The following is a 13,821-nucleotide window of genomic DNA, read 5'->3' on the forward strand; positions in this document are numbered from 1 at the left end:
TGACTGCTGTTTTTTAGCTTTTGGGCTCAAGGGTGGAACTGTACCATTTGACCTACAGCTCTACTTTCAGCTTTTTTTTTTTTTTTGATGGTAAACTAGAAGTAAAGGTCTCTTTGACGTTACTGCCTGGGCTAGCTTCAAATAACAATCCTCAAATCTCAGCCTCCAGAGTAGTCAGGGTTACAGGTATGTATCATTGGTGCCTGGCTTTATATCAATATATTTTATCTGCAAGTTTTTAAAAATTACTTATCTTACAGTAAATATTGTTTCTCTTACAGTCTGAGAGACAATATGGAAGATAATTGAAATAGAATAAGTGGAAAATATGTTTTAGAGAACATTATAAATATGTATAATGAATTCTGATCAACTGTTCATATAATTATTAAGGCTCAACAGTAGATAGTCACTTGACAGATCTCCTTGGGGACCATGTTCATCACCTGGAAACAAAAGCACAAGTTTGTGCCATAGTTGTTATCAAGATCTTGGTCTATTTGTGCTCATGGGTTTGCTGATAAAGTATAGTTGGGCGTGGTGCTGGACTGCCCTGGAAGGAGAAACTAGAGATTTTTTTCTTTAATTTTGGGAGCTGGTTCTGTTCTCCTTTTGGACATCCAAGACCTTGAACATCCAAGTCTCCTTCTAGGTCATCTCTGGACTCTTATGACAGTGTCCCCAAGGCAACTTGAGCCGGGAGCTTTCTCCTCTTGGCATCAAATTTCGTGCTTAAAATGAACATCAGCTGGGCATGGTGACTCATGCCTGTAATCCTAACTACTCAGGAGGCTGAGATCTTAGGATATTGATTCAAGGCCAGCCTGGGCACTAAAATCCATGTGACTCTTATCTCCAATTAACCACTAGAATACCGGAAGTGGTGCTGTGGCTCAAGGGGTAGGGAGGTAGCCTTGAGCTGAAGAGGTCAGGGTCAACACCCAGGCCCAGAGTTCAAGCCCCACAATTGACAAAAAAAAAAAAATCAGCTTCTCTTGGGGATGGATCTGAAAGGGGACCTAATACTCTCAAGGCCTTACTATGAAACAAAATACCTGTAAGACTCAGACAGGTGATGACACCCCTGAGCAAAGCCACACAGAGAGAGAAAAGCATTCTGTAGCATTCTGTATGGCATTCCCCCACCCCACCCGGCCAGCCCCTGGAAGCCTGGGCTACACACATGCCATGCTGGGTGAGGGCCAGAGGGAAGGGAGGTGGCAGAAGGAGGGAGGTTGTTGCCAGCTGTGGCGTGGGAGCTCCTCCATGCTGCCGAGCTGCCAGAAAAACACAGGACCAATGGAATCCACCCTTCCGTGTAGTCCCTGGAGACCAGAGCTTTTTCTCTACTTTTATTAAGCCACTGAAAGTGCCCAGTATTCTGGATAGAAATTTTTTTAGTAGTTTGTTATGTCATTGTAAATTTTTATTTTACTTGTCTTATTTTGCTGAACTCTGTGGGTGGGGTGCGGTCAGCGGGGAAGGGGTAGGCAAATGAAGAGGAGAAGAGATGGGGAATGCAGTTAAAATCCAATGGATAGCCTACAAAATTAAGAAGAGAGAAGAGGTGGGGAGAGGAGAGATGGGTGTGAATGTGGAAAAGAGTGACATTAATCAAGATGTATTTGTAAGCTTCTGAATACATACATTTATGAATGCTTTGTTAAAATGGCTACTCCTTTGTTAAACTACTTAAAGATAATAGGACTAAAATATAAAAATGAAAATAATTATTTTAGGGCTTTTTCATTTCTTATCCAAATATGAATAGAGACCAACCTTAGTGAATTTGTTGTGTTCTTCAGAGCTAACATATCACATGGCCCTTTCCAAGGACTCCTAAATCATGGGACTGAAGCAGAGATATTGAGAAAGAGAATGAGCAACAGCCTGGGCCCAGCCCTTGAAATGCCATCTGGAAACAATGAGTTAGTGAACTTAGGCTCTTGCTACAGGATGTGTTGTGGCTGCAACAGTAAAATATATCCCTCCTGTTGGACACAGTGTCCCCAAGGCAAGGCTGTGTCCCTGAGCCCTAAAGGACACAGCCTTTGGCACCAATATCTATCAATTGGCAAATAATTATTTGCAGTTACCCCCATCTTTTTGTTGTTGTTGTTGTTGGCCAAGCAATGTAAGCCCTGTTCCTTCTAACTCCTAAATTGAGTTAGAAAGTTCCTAGGTATGGTAGCTAAGGTCTGAGCACGTGACCATGCCAAGAGTACCTAAAACCAGCATTGTCTTCCTTGCACATGTGGCAGCAGGAAGATTGTGGACAAGAGGCATGTGTGCCCTCTCTGCTCTGTCTTCAGGGAATGTTGCAGGGGCTGGAGCATGGCAGGTGCTTGGGAAAGAGTTAGGTAAGGGGATGGAGAACAGTAAGTTTCCAATATGCAAAAGCCTTCCTTGTTTTCTAACTTCTCTGCTTTGGTAGATACTTAGGCACTTAGGTAGAGACCGACAGTCTTCCTCTAAGTGTACCACTCAGGTCTCCGGCAAGGCCACCTGGTGTATAAAACCTGTGCCTTGGCCTCCACCCAGGCAAGATCCTCTGGCCTGGGTCCCAAGACGTTCTAATGCTAATAATCTACCTGTGAGAGATTCTTAGTTTAGGTACTACTAAGACTTGGGAACATTACTCTAATAAGCACTCATAGAATAAATCACGACCAAATTATTGAGAAAGGAATAGATTATACCATGGTAGAAATACATAGATTACCATCGTAATGTGAAAATCAGAAATTGGAAATGCTCTAAAATCTGAAATCTTGAGCACTGACTGCTCAAAATGATTTGGATTCTTAAGCATTTTTAGATTTTAGATTGAAAAATTAGAACTGTTCAGCTTATAAAATGCTTGTTTTTTGGTTTTGGTTTTTTTTTCCCCAGGGTCTTGTTATCTAGCTTAGGCTGGCTGGAACTCACGATCTTCCTGCCTTCACCTAATGAGTCCTGGGATTGGAGACATGCACTTCCCTGTGTAGCCTCAACCAGTAAAATCCATGCAAATACTCTAAAATTCCAAAACTTTTGAAATCTGAAACACTTCTGATCTGAAGGATGTCAGATAAAGAATACATTCATTTATACCAACCCCTGTAATATGCCAGGCATTGTTCTAAGCTGGAATAGCAGAATGGTCCTAATGTTATTGTGTTTGTAGCTAAAGAGGCAGACCTTAAGAGTTGTGACTTGTAAGCTGGGTACGGTAGCTCAAGCCTGTAATCCTAACTACTCAGGAGGATGAGATCTAAGGATTGCGGTTCAAAGCCATAAGCCCGGGCACTACAAAGCCATGAGACTCTTTTTTTTTTTTTTTTGGCCAGTCCTGGGCTTGAGCTCAGAGCCTGAGCACTGTCCTTGGACTTTCTCAAGACTAGAGCTCTACCACTTGAGCCTCAGCACCACCTCTGGCTTTTTTCTATATATGTGGTACTGAGGAATCAAACCCGGGTCTTCGTGCATCCTAGGCAAAGCACTCTAACACTCGGCCAATCTCCCGGCCCAACCATGAGACTCTTATCTTCAATTAATCACTAGAAAATGGGAAGTGGGGCTGTGGATCAAGGACAGGGTGGTAGCCTTCACCTGAAGAGCTCAGGGACAGTGCCCAGGCCCAGAGTTCAAGCCCCATGACCCACCAAAAAAAAAAAAAGGGTTGTGACTTGTGATGGGTGTGTGAAGGAAAGCTGGCATCCAGCATTATTGACAGACAGCAATGGCAGGCATGGGATGTGAGGAGTTGACTCTGGGACTGGGAAAGTAGGGTAGGAAGTGGGAAGAACATTCTAACATGTCAGATAGTGAGATTTCAGGAAGATAAGAACTTAGCTACACCTCCAGAGCTAAGTAGCTGTGACAAGGAACAGTGGAAGTAGCAAGAGGGAAGGCAAGATGGCATTAGGGGCATGGTGGCCACCCAGAGGACGGTCAGGTCACCTGAGTGGACGTAGTAGTGAAATATAAACAGAGCAGTGTGTGTGCTTTAGACATATCCATTGCTGCTGTGCAGGGAGCCTGGACACAGAGCTCCACGAGGGCTTTTTCTGTCTAGGTAACCAGCCAGTGGCCAATGTGAATTTGAGGGAGCCACATTCGAAACATCGAGGGAGCCTTTCCAGGAAGGCTGAAATTGACAGGAGAAAGGAAAGTAGCCTGAAAAGCCTGAAGATTTTAAAAGGAGGAGGAGGAAGAGGCGGAAGAGGAGGAAAAGGGGAAGAAATAATAATAATAATAATAATAATAATAATAATAATAATAAGTCCCAGACAGTTTCCTACAAATTGTAGGCATGTAATAAAAATATGGCAAATATTCAGATGATTTGTAAATAAAAAAGACATTAGACATAGCAGTTGGCAATGTAAGCTTTATCCAGAATTTCTACTAACTGCCTTTTTGAGCTTCAGTCTCCTCACCTGTGAAGTGGGCCTAATATCTACTTTTGTAGAGATAATATGAAGAACAGACATGGTCATCCCTACAAGGCACCTGGCCCAGTGCCCAAGAGATAAAAGAGCTCAGTGAGCGTTGGGCATGGTGGTAGCTTTGAGCCACAGTGTGAGATCAGATGACCAGGCTATTAGGACTTGGAGGTGGTGGTTCTGCAAAGGAGCCTTAACCCAGAGCTGGCAACTTAGAGTAACTCCAGGGTCTTCTCCACTCTTACCCTCAACTCCCACTTCCATTAAACAAACCAAGTAGGGCTCTCCTTGTTGGAGTCTAAGGTACTACCCTCATTCCTCAGCGCTCTCATGCTAATATGTAAAAAGTTGGCATCCAGAGATAACTTTCATAATTCCTTATCAGTGCCACATAAACTAGTTAACCTTGTTGGCTGGTGGTAAAACAGCTCAACAGTAGAAAATTGGCATGTACTGTCTATATGAAATTAAAAGAAAGAAGGAATTAGTTTCCATGTGAAATTAAAGGGAGTTACATAGATGAACAAAACCCTTTCTTGGATAAATATGATTGTGGCTGTGCCATCTAGGCTAATAAACATGTGGGACTGGCGAAATATTAGAGTCTCTAAAAGATAAATGTATTGAGCCTGTTTAGAAAAATGTTTTCATTCTAATTGAAGCCACTAAACACAAATCAAGAGACTAACTCACCAAAGTATATTTTGCAATTATACAATCTTGGATGGTAGAATAGAGAAGCCAGCCTTTCCAGGTATTGGAAATGACATGTCATCTGATTTACTACAGAAATCAAGTCCTTCAGTTCCTCACACAGGAAGCACTAGGCCTTTTTCTGACCTTGAAAGTAAATAAGAGTTACAAATGCAGATATTATAGTGCAATGATCATAATAGTTGACCTTTGTTACATTCTTTGCCACACTTTGTAACTAAGTACTTTCTTTTTATTTCCAGAGAAGCATTTGGTGAGGGTGGAGTCCAGTTCCTGGAAGCTCTGTAACTTTCTCCAGGACTTAGTAGCTAAGAAGGCCACTGAACATATAGAGGTGTCATGGTTTCATGATCTGGGATTGTTAAAGTCCACTAAAGACTCCAGATACACACATTCAGTCCAACCAGATTAGGTTTCTTTAATTTCCTGGATTCTAAAAAGGAATGTGCATCTGTGAAACCACTGGGAGACGTGAAGGGCTCATCCTTGAGCTGGGCTTCTACCTGCTGGGTTATTCTCATAAGGATTGAACAACATAAGGGCCAGTTTAAAAACTGGAATGCCTCATATCCTAGTTATTTTGCATGTAAGACTTTTAATTACTTTATGATATGGAGGGTCTTCATATTTGTCTTCTTTCAGATTTGATTAAAGATTATTTCTACTATTTCCCTCAGTGCTTATATTGGCCTTGTCTGATTATTGCTTTTTCTCTCCCTGTTATTGATTAGGCTATAGATACTCAAATACAATGGCCTAGTAGTTAACTCTCAGATGGGAACATTTCTTTTCTTGCTGGTACTATGGCTTGAACTCAGTAGATTTTTTTCGTATATTTTTATTGTAATTAATAGAAGGGTTACATTATATTCACCAGATAGAAGGTGTATCACTTCACAAACATTGATACCCTTTCACATGTCTTGGTCCCCATTTCCCTCCCTCCACCCCCACCCCTCATCTTGTTCTCTCCCCTTTCCTATCCTAACCAAATAAGCATATATACAATATATCAGATAACAAGGTAAAATACTGTAACAATATGAGATAACCAAGGTCAGTAGATTTTTTTGGAGATAAGAGTCCCATGGACTTTGCTGCCTGGATTGATTTCAAACCATAATCCTCCAATTTTAGCCTCCTTAATAGCTAAGATTACAGACATGAGCCACTGGCCTTAACAGATCTCAGCTTTCTGAGCAGCTAGAATTAGAGGTGTGAGCCATCAGTGCCTGGATAGAAAAACCTTTTCTTACCTTTCCTTTGCTCTTCTTTAGCCATACAAAATGATCAGTACAAGCAGACAGGCACAGGTCGTGGATAAGACACATCCTCATCTGTTCAGAGATGTACCAGAGACTTCTCCAGTCACAGGGTCTGGGAGCCAGATCCTCCATGCTCCTAGTATGCTCTGCCCCTCTTCCTGGTATTATCTTCTATCTCTTCTCATTTGTCTTCCTCCTCCATTTATTTCTTCTGAAAACAATCATTAGGCCCCAGGTTCTTCCCAAAGGTGGGGGACACTAGCATAGAAAAGGGTTACAGATAAATATAGACCTGCTCTGAAATTCTAGCTGAGACACTGACAACTACTTCCTCCTTTCTTCTCCCCCTTTTCCTCATTTTTTTTTTGCCAGTCCTGGCGCTTGAACTCATGGCCTAGGCGCTGTCCTGGAGCTTTCTCAAGGCTAGAGCTCTACCACTTGAGCCACAGCATCCCTTCTGGCTTTTTTCTATCTATGTGGTACAGAGGAATTGAACCAGGGTCTTTGTGCATGCTAGGCAAGCATTCTATCACTAGGCAAAGAATTCTATCACTCTTGGCAAAGAATAGGAATGTAAGACACTGTAAATTAGGTTATAATTTACTCCTTTTTTTTGTCAGTCATGGGACTTGAACTCTGGGTCCGGGCGCTGTCCTTGAGCTTTTCAGCTCAAGGTTAGCACTCAATCACCTTAGCCACAGTGCCACTTCCTTCCTCATCTTTAAATAGCAGAAAATGGTAATTACTTTGCAGAGTACTGGGAAAATTATAATTTCTACAAAGTACTTGAAATGCATAATCAGATTGCAGATAGTGACCACTATCCAAAAAGCATAAACATTTATCAAGTGCTAATTTGCTTATATTTTAATAATTCTAACAGCAGTGAAAAGACTTTATTTAATTAACTGAGGTTGTAGAAGTTAAAATGAGGTGGGAAGAGCTAGATGTCTTGAATGTGATTATCTACTGTTGAATATTAGTTATATGCTGGAACTGGCTATAGTTACTTTATAAGTGTATGTGTGTGGGGGAGGGGGCAATACATGTTGGTCCTGGGGCTCAAACACAGGTCTTAGGCAACTGTTCCTGAACTGTTGTGCTCAAGACTAGCACTCTACCACTGGCTCCACTTCCAGTTATTTCAGTTATTTGGTAGATAATTGAAAAATCTTATGGACATTCCTACCTGGTTTTGAACCTTTTCCTCAGATCTCAGCATCCGACATAGTGAGCCACTAAGTGAGCCACCAGTGTCTGGCTATAGGTATGGTTTTTGTTCATTTATTTTAAAGTAAATATAAAGTAAATAACAAGTATAAAGTAAATACATCTAATTAATGAATAATGCGAGATCAGTTTAATGCCTTTTATGCTAGTGGATGACACACATTGAAAGAGTATATTTATCCTACCGAAAAATGTCTTGTAAACCATTTCTGCTGGGGCCGAGAGTTTGGCGTAGTGGTTAAAGTATTTGCCTAGCATGCATGAAGACCCAGGTTCGATTCCTCAGTACCACATAATAGTAAAAAGCTGGAAGTGGTGCTGAGGCTCAAGAGCTCTAGCCTTGAGAAAGTCCAAGGACAGTGCTCAGGCCCTGAGCTCAAGCCCAGGACTGGCAAAAAAAAAAAAGGGGGGGGGGGCGGGAGTTTGGCCTAGTGGTTAAAGTGCTTGCCTAGCATGCATGAAGCCCTGGGTTGGATTCCTCGGTACCACATACATAGAAAAAAAGCCAGGAGTGGTGCTGAGGCTCAAGTGGTAGAGCTCTAGCCTTGAGAAAGTCCAAGGACAGTGCTCAGGCCCTGAGCTCAAGCCCAGGACTGGCAAAAAAAAAAAAAAAAAAAAAAAAAACATTTCTGCTGCAGACACCAGTGGCTCATGGGCCATCTTACTAGCAACTCAGGAAGCTGAGATATGAGGGTCACAGTTCAAAGCCAGCCAGCCTGGGTAGGAAAGTCCCTGAGACTTTTTTTTTTTTTTTTTTTTGCTAGTCCTGGGCTTGAGCTCAGGGCCTGAGCACTGTCCTTGGGTTTTCTCAAGGTTAGAGCTCTACCACTTGAGCCTCAGCACCACTCCCGGCTTTTTTCTGTGTATGTGGTACCGAGGAATCGAACCCGGGTCTTCATGCATGCTAGGCAAGCACTTTAACCACTAGGCCAAACTCCTGGCCCAATCCCTGAGACTTTTATCTTCAACTAACCACCAATAAGCCAGAAGTAGAAGTGCGACTTAAGTGATCTTGAGCAAGAAAGCCAGAGATAGCACCCAATACCAGCGCACACTGAGAATTTTCTATTAGAATTTGCTTCTTATACAAGACCATAATTATGGTTGCGTTCTAAGGAATATATACACAAATTGGATCTGTTTATGGAATTATTTGTGTTTTCACTTTGTGCTTTCCTAGGAAATATATTTTCATGGTCTATAAAAGGAAATCTTTAGTCTTCTAAAACATTCTGCTTTTCCAGAAATTGCAAAGCTTCTTAGCCATAATAGCCAAGTATGTCTGTGCTTGCATGTGCATGCAATGTGCATGCAAACCTATTCACATACACATGTCTCCTAGAATATCCTAAGGCATATGCTAGACACTGAATGATATTGGAAATTCACGTTCAAAATTATGTGTGTGAAATTAGGTAAGTGTGTGAACTATGGAAACTGGCATGCCCCACCACAGGTGGCTAGAATGTTGCTGAGCTACACACTAGTCTTTTTGTTTTATGGAAACAGTAACTATTCTTGCAAAAATACAATTAAGCATCTTGGAGATACAATAAAGTTCTTAGAAGAAGTGTCTCACTTTTTACCTTTTCCCTCCTGTTCTTACCTTAGAAGTCTGGCCTTCATTTTCGACACACCGACAACACGGTCCAGTGGTTACGAGCCATGGAGTCCATTGGCCTACCAAAGGTAAGTCTTCATGTACCAGCTCCAAATCTGGGGAGAAAGAAGGCAGACACCTTACTATGAAAAAAAGGTTTGGTCCACTAAGCTTTGCTAATGGAGGAGCAGGAACTAGGAGAACTAAAGAAAGCTCTAGAAGGGTTACAGAAACACATGGCAGGAACTCAGAAAGGGATGGGCAGAGCTTGAGAACAGACTGGCCACATGGTATAGATGCAAAACAAGATCAAACAAGCGTTAGCAAGTAGATAATTAAGATCGTCAATGCTTCTTGTTGGGTTGTTGTTTATACTTGAAATGACAAAGTCTTGTATTGCTGCTACTGAATGACTATTATAAGTTATTATTATAAAAATAATAGTATTACTTTACATTTTAAAGACACCTGGATTGTAGCTCTTGCTCCTGAAATAGATCTCCCAAGTAAAGTTCATTCAGTATACTCAGTGCTTGTTAAAGTCGAAGGAAATGAGGAAATTACATTTGATAGGCATGGCAGAGCGATTTCTGAAGCCCATTTTGAAAGGATTATAGAATCACAGGAAGTTGCAAAAATAGTGCATCTGTGTGGCTGCTTTCCTTGGTGTCTCCCCGCTCCCACCCGCCCAGCTCCCCGCAATGCCTCTGATAACTGGGATGTTATACTAAATTGACACTGGTTAGGTGAAGAATTCTAGACTACAGGCCTTACTTAGGTCCTTGTTGTAGGTCCATTTGTTTATGATTAATGAGTGTGTGGTTTTGTGTAGTTGTATCCCATGAATGAATTTGTATGGCCACTACCACAATCAAGAACTATCACAACCAAAGAAGTAGTCTTTTTTTTGTGCCAGTCCTGGGGCCTGAACTCAGGGCCTTGAGATTTTGCTTGGCTTTTCACTTCTGGATTTTTGCTGGATAGTTAGGGATAAGAATCTCATAGATTGGTATGCCTGGGCTGGCATTAAATCATTCTCATATCTCAGCCTCTTGAGTAACTAGGATAATAAGTGTGAGCTTCTGGCACTTAGCTGAGAAGTGGTCTTTTATGTAGAATCCTTCCCTAACCCTGTCACTGGCAATCCGCCTTGTTAAGTCTATTAAATGGGTTTTAAAATGCTTATGTGTGCTTTTGTTTTCACATATCCATAAAATAAAAATTTAGAGAAGCAGTAATAATACACTCTTCATTGCTATAATTTTGTCATTTTGAGAGTAGTATGTATGTGATTGCCCCGAGTTCCTTCATTTATCAGTCAGTACTAAGTAGTTAGCTTCTGTTCACCCTCGTGTGACTTACTAGAGATACAGTGTTGAATAAAACAGCCTGATCCATCTCTTTGGGGGATAGGAAGACACACTGATGGAGATTTCTTAAGACTAGTCTAGATAGAAAAGATTCTTTTTTTTTTTCTTTTCTTTTTTTGGTCAGTCCTGGGTCTTGAACTCTGGGCCTGTGTGCTGTCCCTGAGCTCTTCAGCTCAAGGCTACCACCCTAGCCCTGGAGCTACAGCGCCACTTCTGGTTTTCTAGTGGTTAACTGGAGATAAGAGTATCACAGATTTTAGTGCCAGGGCTGGCTTTGAAGCTTAATCCTGAGATCTCAGCCTCCTGAGTAGCTAAGATTACAGGCATGAGCCACCAGGCCAGGCTAGAGAAGATTCTTCTTTGAAGAACAGGGACTGGAGAGAGTTGGCCTATGAGGTGTGAGGTAAGATTACAAGGGTTCTCTGCTTACACAGACCTTTCAACTAGGATGTCATGTCTCATTCTCATATTGTTGGCAGATTTCTTCAATGGAAGCAAAAAAGGTCTGTGAAATTTCCAAGGCTACAAAGAGCACCTTGAAATTGGACATATTGTTAGCAAGAGATACTTTGCTTATATCTTTCCTCTGCTTTTTCTATGCACTTGAGTCCATGATTTGATCTTAATTTATCTTTCAAATCGTAAAAAATATTTACTGAAAACAAGTATTATCAGAATGCTTCAGTTATTAAATTTTCAAGCCCAGTTATTCAATTATTAAATTTCATTATTAAAAATTTCAAGCCAAGTTATTCGTGTGTGTGTGTGTGTGTGTGTGTGTGTGTGTATTGATCTGCTTCTTTTCAAACTTATAGTTTCAATCTTAGGAAAAAGAACCTTAATGTGTAGTAAAAGTCCCAATGGTATGATCTTTCAGTTTAGAAATTACATATTTAGGTAATTACTCCAAAGGAGAAATCAGATGTTCAGAAAAAATACAGAATGTTCATTGGCAGTGGCTTAAAATAAAAGAAAAAAATGAGATTGAAACCAGTGTTCAACTCTGAGGAACAGTTAAGCTCTGGTTCAGAAGTATGAAAGAACCCTATGCATCTGCCAGAGCAATGTCCTTTGAGAATAATGAAGGGGATGGAAGGCAGTCATCTTCGGTCTTTTTGAAATTTGTTATTTGTTATTTTTATTTGTGTGTGTATGTGTGCATACATGCCAGTACTGGGGCTGAAACTAAGGGCCAGAGCACTCTCCACTATCTTTTTGGCTCAAGAATGGTGCTCTACCCCTTAAGCCACAGCTCTACTTCTGGGTTTTTTGGTGGTTAATTACTGATATGAATTTCAAGTAGGCACAGTGGCTCATGCCTGTAATCCTAGTTACTCAGAAGGCTAAGATCTGAGGACTGTGGTTCAAAGCCAACACAGGCATTAAAGACGATGGCACTCTTATCTCTAAATAACCACTAGAAAATGGGAAGTGAGGCTGAGGCTCAAGGGGTAGGGTGATGGCCTTGAGCTGAAGAGCTCAGGGATAGCCCCCAGGCCCAGAGTTCAAGCCCTATGACCCACAAAAAGAAAAGAAAAGAATTTCATCCACAGACTTTCCTGCCTGGTTTAGTTTTGAAGTCATGATTCTCAGATCCCAGTCTCCTGAATAGTGAGGATTATAGTAATGAGCCATTGGCAAGTCTTTTAAATAGGTTTTAAACTATGCTTTTGTTTTCACACATAAATAAAATTTAAAGTTAAAGAATATATATGCATATATACGTATGTATTTGCATATATTATATATCAGAAGAAATATAGGATACTAATTTTGCCAATGTAAATGATAGGATTGCTGGTGGTTTTCCTTGATACTTTCTAGATTGTATTTGATTAAAATGTGTTGTTTTTGCAGGGAAAAATCTGTATGTATGTGCATATTAATACATATGCCTGCTCCATGAACATGCATGCTCCATGTACACAAATTATATTTGTAAACTATGTATGGAGTATTTGTCAAAAAAAATAAAATGGTGGCAGGAAGCTCTCCTTGGCCCAGCAGAGCTTTGGCTGTCTTAGGAAGGAGGGCACAGAGGGAACCAATGTCACCGTCACTGAGGGCTCAGGCTGGCCTCTAGGAATGGCTGGCTGTGAACAGGACTCTCTCCACTGGCCACTAAGAGGCTGCAGATGGCAGGAAGGGCATTGGTCGTCAGAAATGGTCCATCTGTAGAGCAAGATGAAGCAATATTGAGGGGTTCAATACGTTCTCATAATTAAGAAATAACAAGAGCAATCAGAATAGGAACATCTGGGGAGTTAAAATCACTGTGAAGCAAAAACATAATGAGCACATTATCTGTTTTATTTTCCAGATATTTTATCCAGAAACAACAGATGTCTACGATCGGAAAAACATACCAAGAATGATATATTGCATTCATGCACTCAGGTGGGAATAGACTACGACTTAAATATTCCCTAGGAAGTTCATTTAAATATAATTAGAATGTCAATTATAAATACTCTTAAGTGACTTTTGTAAACTGAACAGTGTGTTATTAGATTCAGTTCTGAACTTGCTGGTACAAAACTTAAAATAATTGCCATAAAAAAAAACCATCTTGAAATCAAGCCCCAGTGGTTCACACTTATAATCCTCACTGTCCAGGAGACTGAGAATCAAGGTTCAAAGCCAGCCCAAGTAGGAAAGTATGTGGAATTCTTATCTCCAATTATCCAGCAAAGTGCTGGAAGTAGAACTGTGACTCAAATGATCCAGCACCTGCCATAAGTAAAAAAGCCAAGTAAGAATATGAGTGCCTGATCTGAGTTTAAGCCCTAATACTGGCACACCAAAAAAAATGGGCCATAAAAAGCACAGTTCTGATTTTTAAGAGTATGATTCAACATACTAAACCAGAAAATTAATAAAAGGCCTTTATGTAAAGTACAGAGAAAATTTAAGTTTAAACTGACAGGAATCCATTATTAGTATGTTACTATGTTCTACAATTATACTCTCAATGACAAATATAGCTAAATTATCAAATCAGTAACTTTAATAGACATTGTGATTTTTACTTTAATTACTCTTTGTATGTGTGTATGTGTGTGTGTATGTATGTGTGCGTGCACATGCACTGATCACAGGGCTTGAACTCAGAGCCTAAGCATTGCCCCTGAACTCTTTTGCTCATGGCTACTGCTCTACCACTTGAGTCATACAGAGCTCCACTTCTGGCTTTTTGGTATTTAATTGGAGATAAG

At 40.7% G+C, this 13,821-nt stretch overlaps 1 protein-coding gene and 1 long non-coding RNA gene across 6 annotated transcripts in view; one reads left to right on the forward strand and one right to left on the reverse strand.

Annotated features, from left to right (window-relative positions):
- Iqgap2 (IQ motif containing GTPase activating protein 2) overlaps window positions 1-13,821 on the forward strand; it is a 225,315-nt gene that overhangs the window by 98,849 nt on the left and 112,645 nt on the right. For all 3 annotated transcript variants that reach the window (XM_090331852.1, XM_090331850.1, XM_090331853.1), the window contains 2 exons: window positions 9,248-9,325; window positions 12,927-13,003. In XM_090331852.1, the coding sequence (XP_090187978.1) occupies window positions 9,248-9,325; window positions 12,927-13,003 (155 nt within the window). The remainder of the gene's footprint in view (window positions 1-9,247; window positions 9,326-12,926; window positions 13,004-13,821) is intronic.
- The window catches only part of LOC150064417 (uncharacterized), a 32,422-nt gene continuing 25,008 nt past the window's right edge, over window positions 6,408-13,821 (reverse strand). For all 3 annotated transcript variants that reach the window (XR_016535260.1, XR_016535259.1, XR_016535261.1), the window contains 3 exons: window positions 12,661-12,778; window positions 9,243-9,352; window positions 6,408-6,664 (listed from right to left, as the gene is read on the reverse strand). This is a non-coding gene — a long non-coding RNA (uncharacterized LOC150064417). The remainder of the gene's footprint in view (window positions 6,665-9,242; window positions 9,353-12,660; window positions 12,779-13,821) is intronic.

Source organism: Megascapheus bottae, chromosome 4, assembly GCF_031878675.1.
Source record: "Megascapheus bottae isolate mThoBot1 chromosome 4, mThoBot2.hap1, whole genome shotgun sequence".
Lineage (NCBI taxonomy): Eukaryota > Metazoa > Chordata > Mammalia > Rodentia > Geomyidae > Megascapheus > Megascapheus bottae.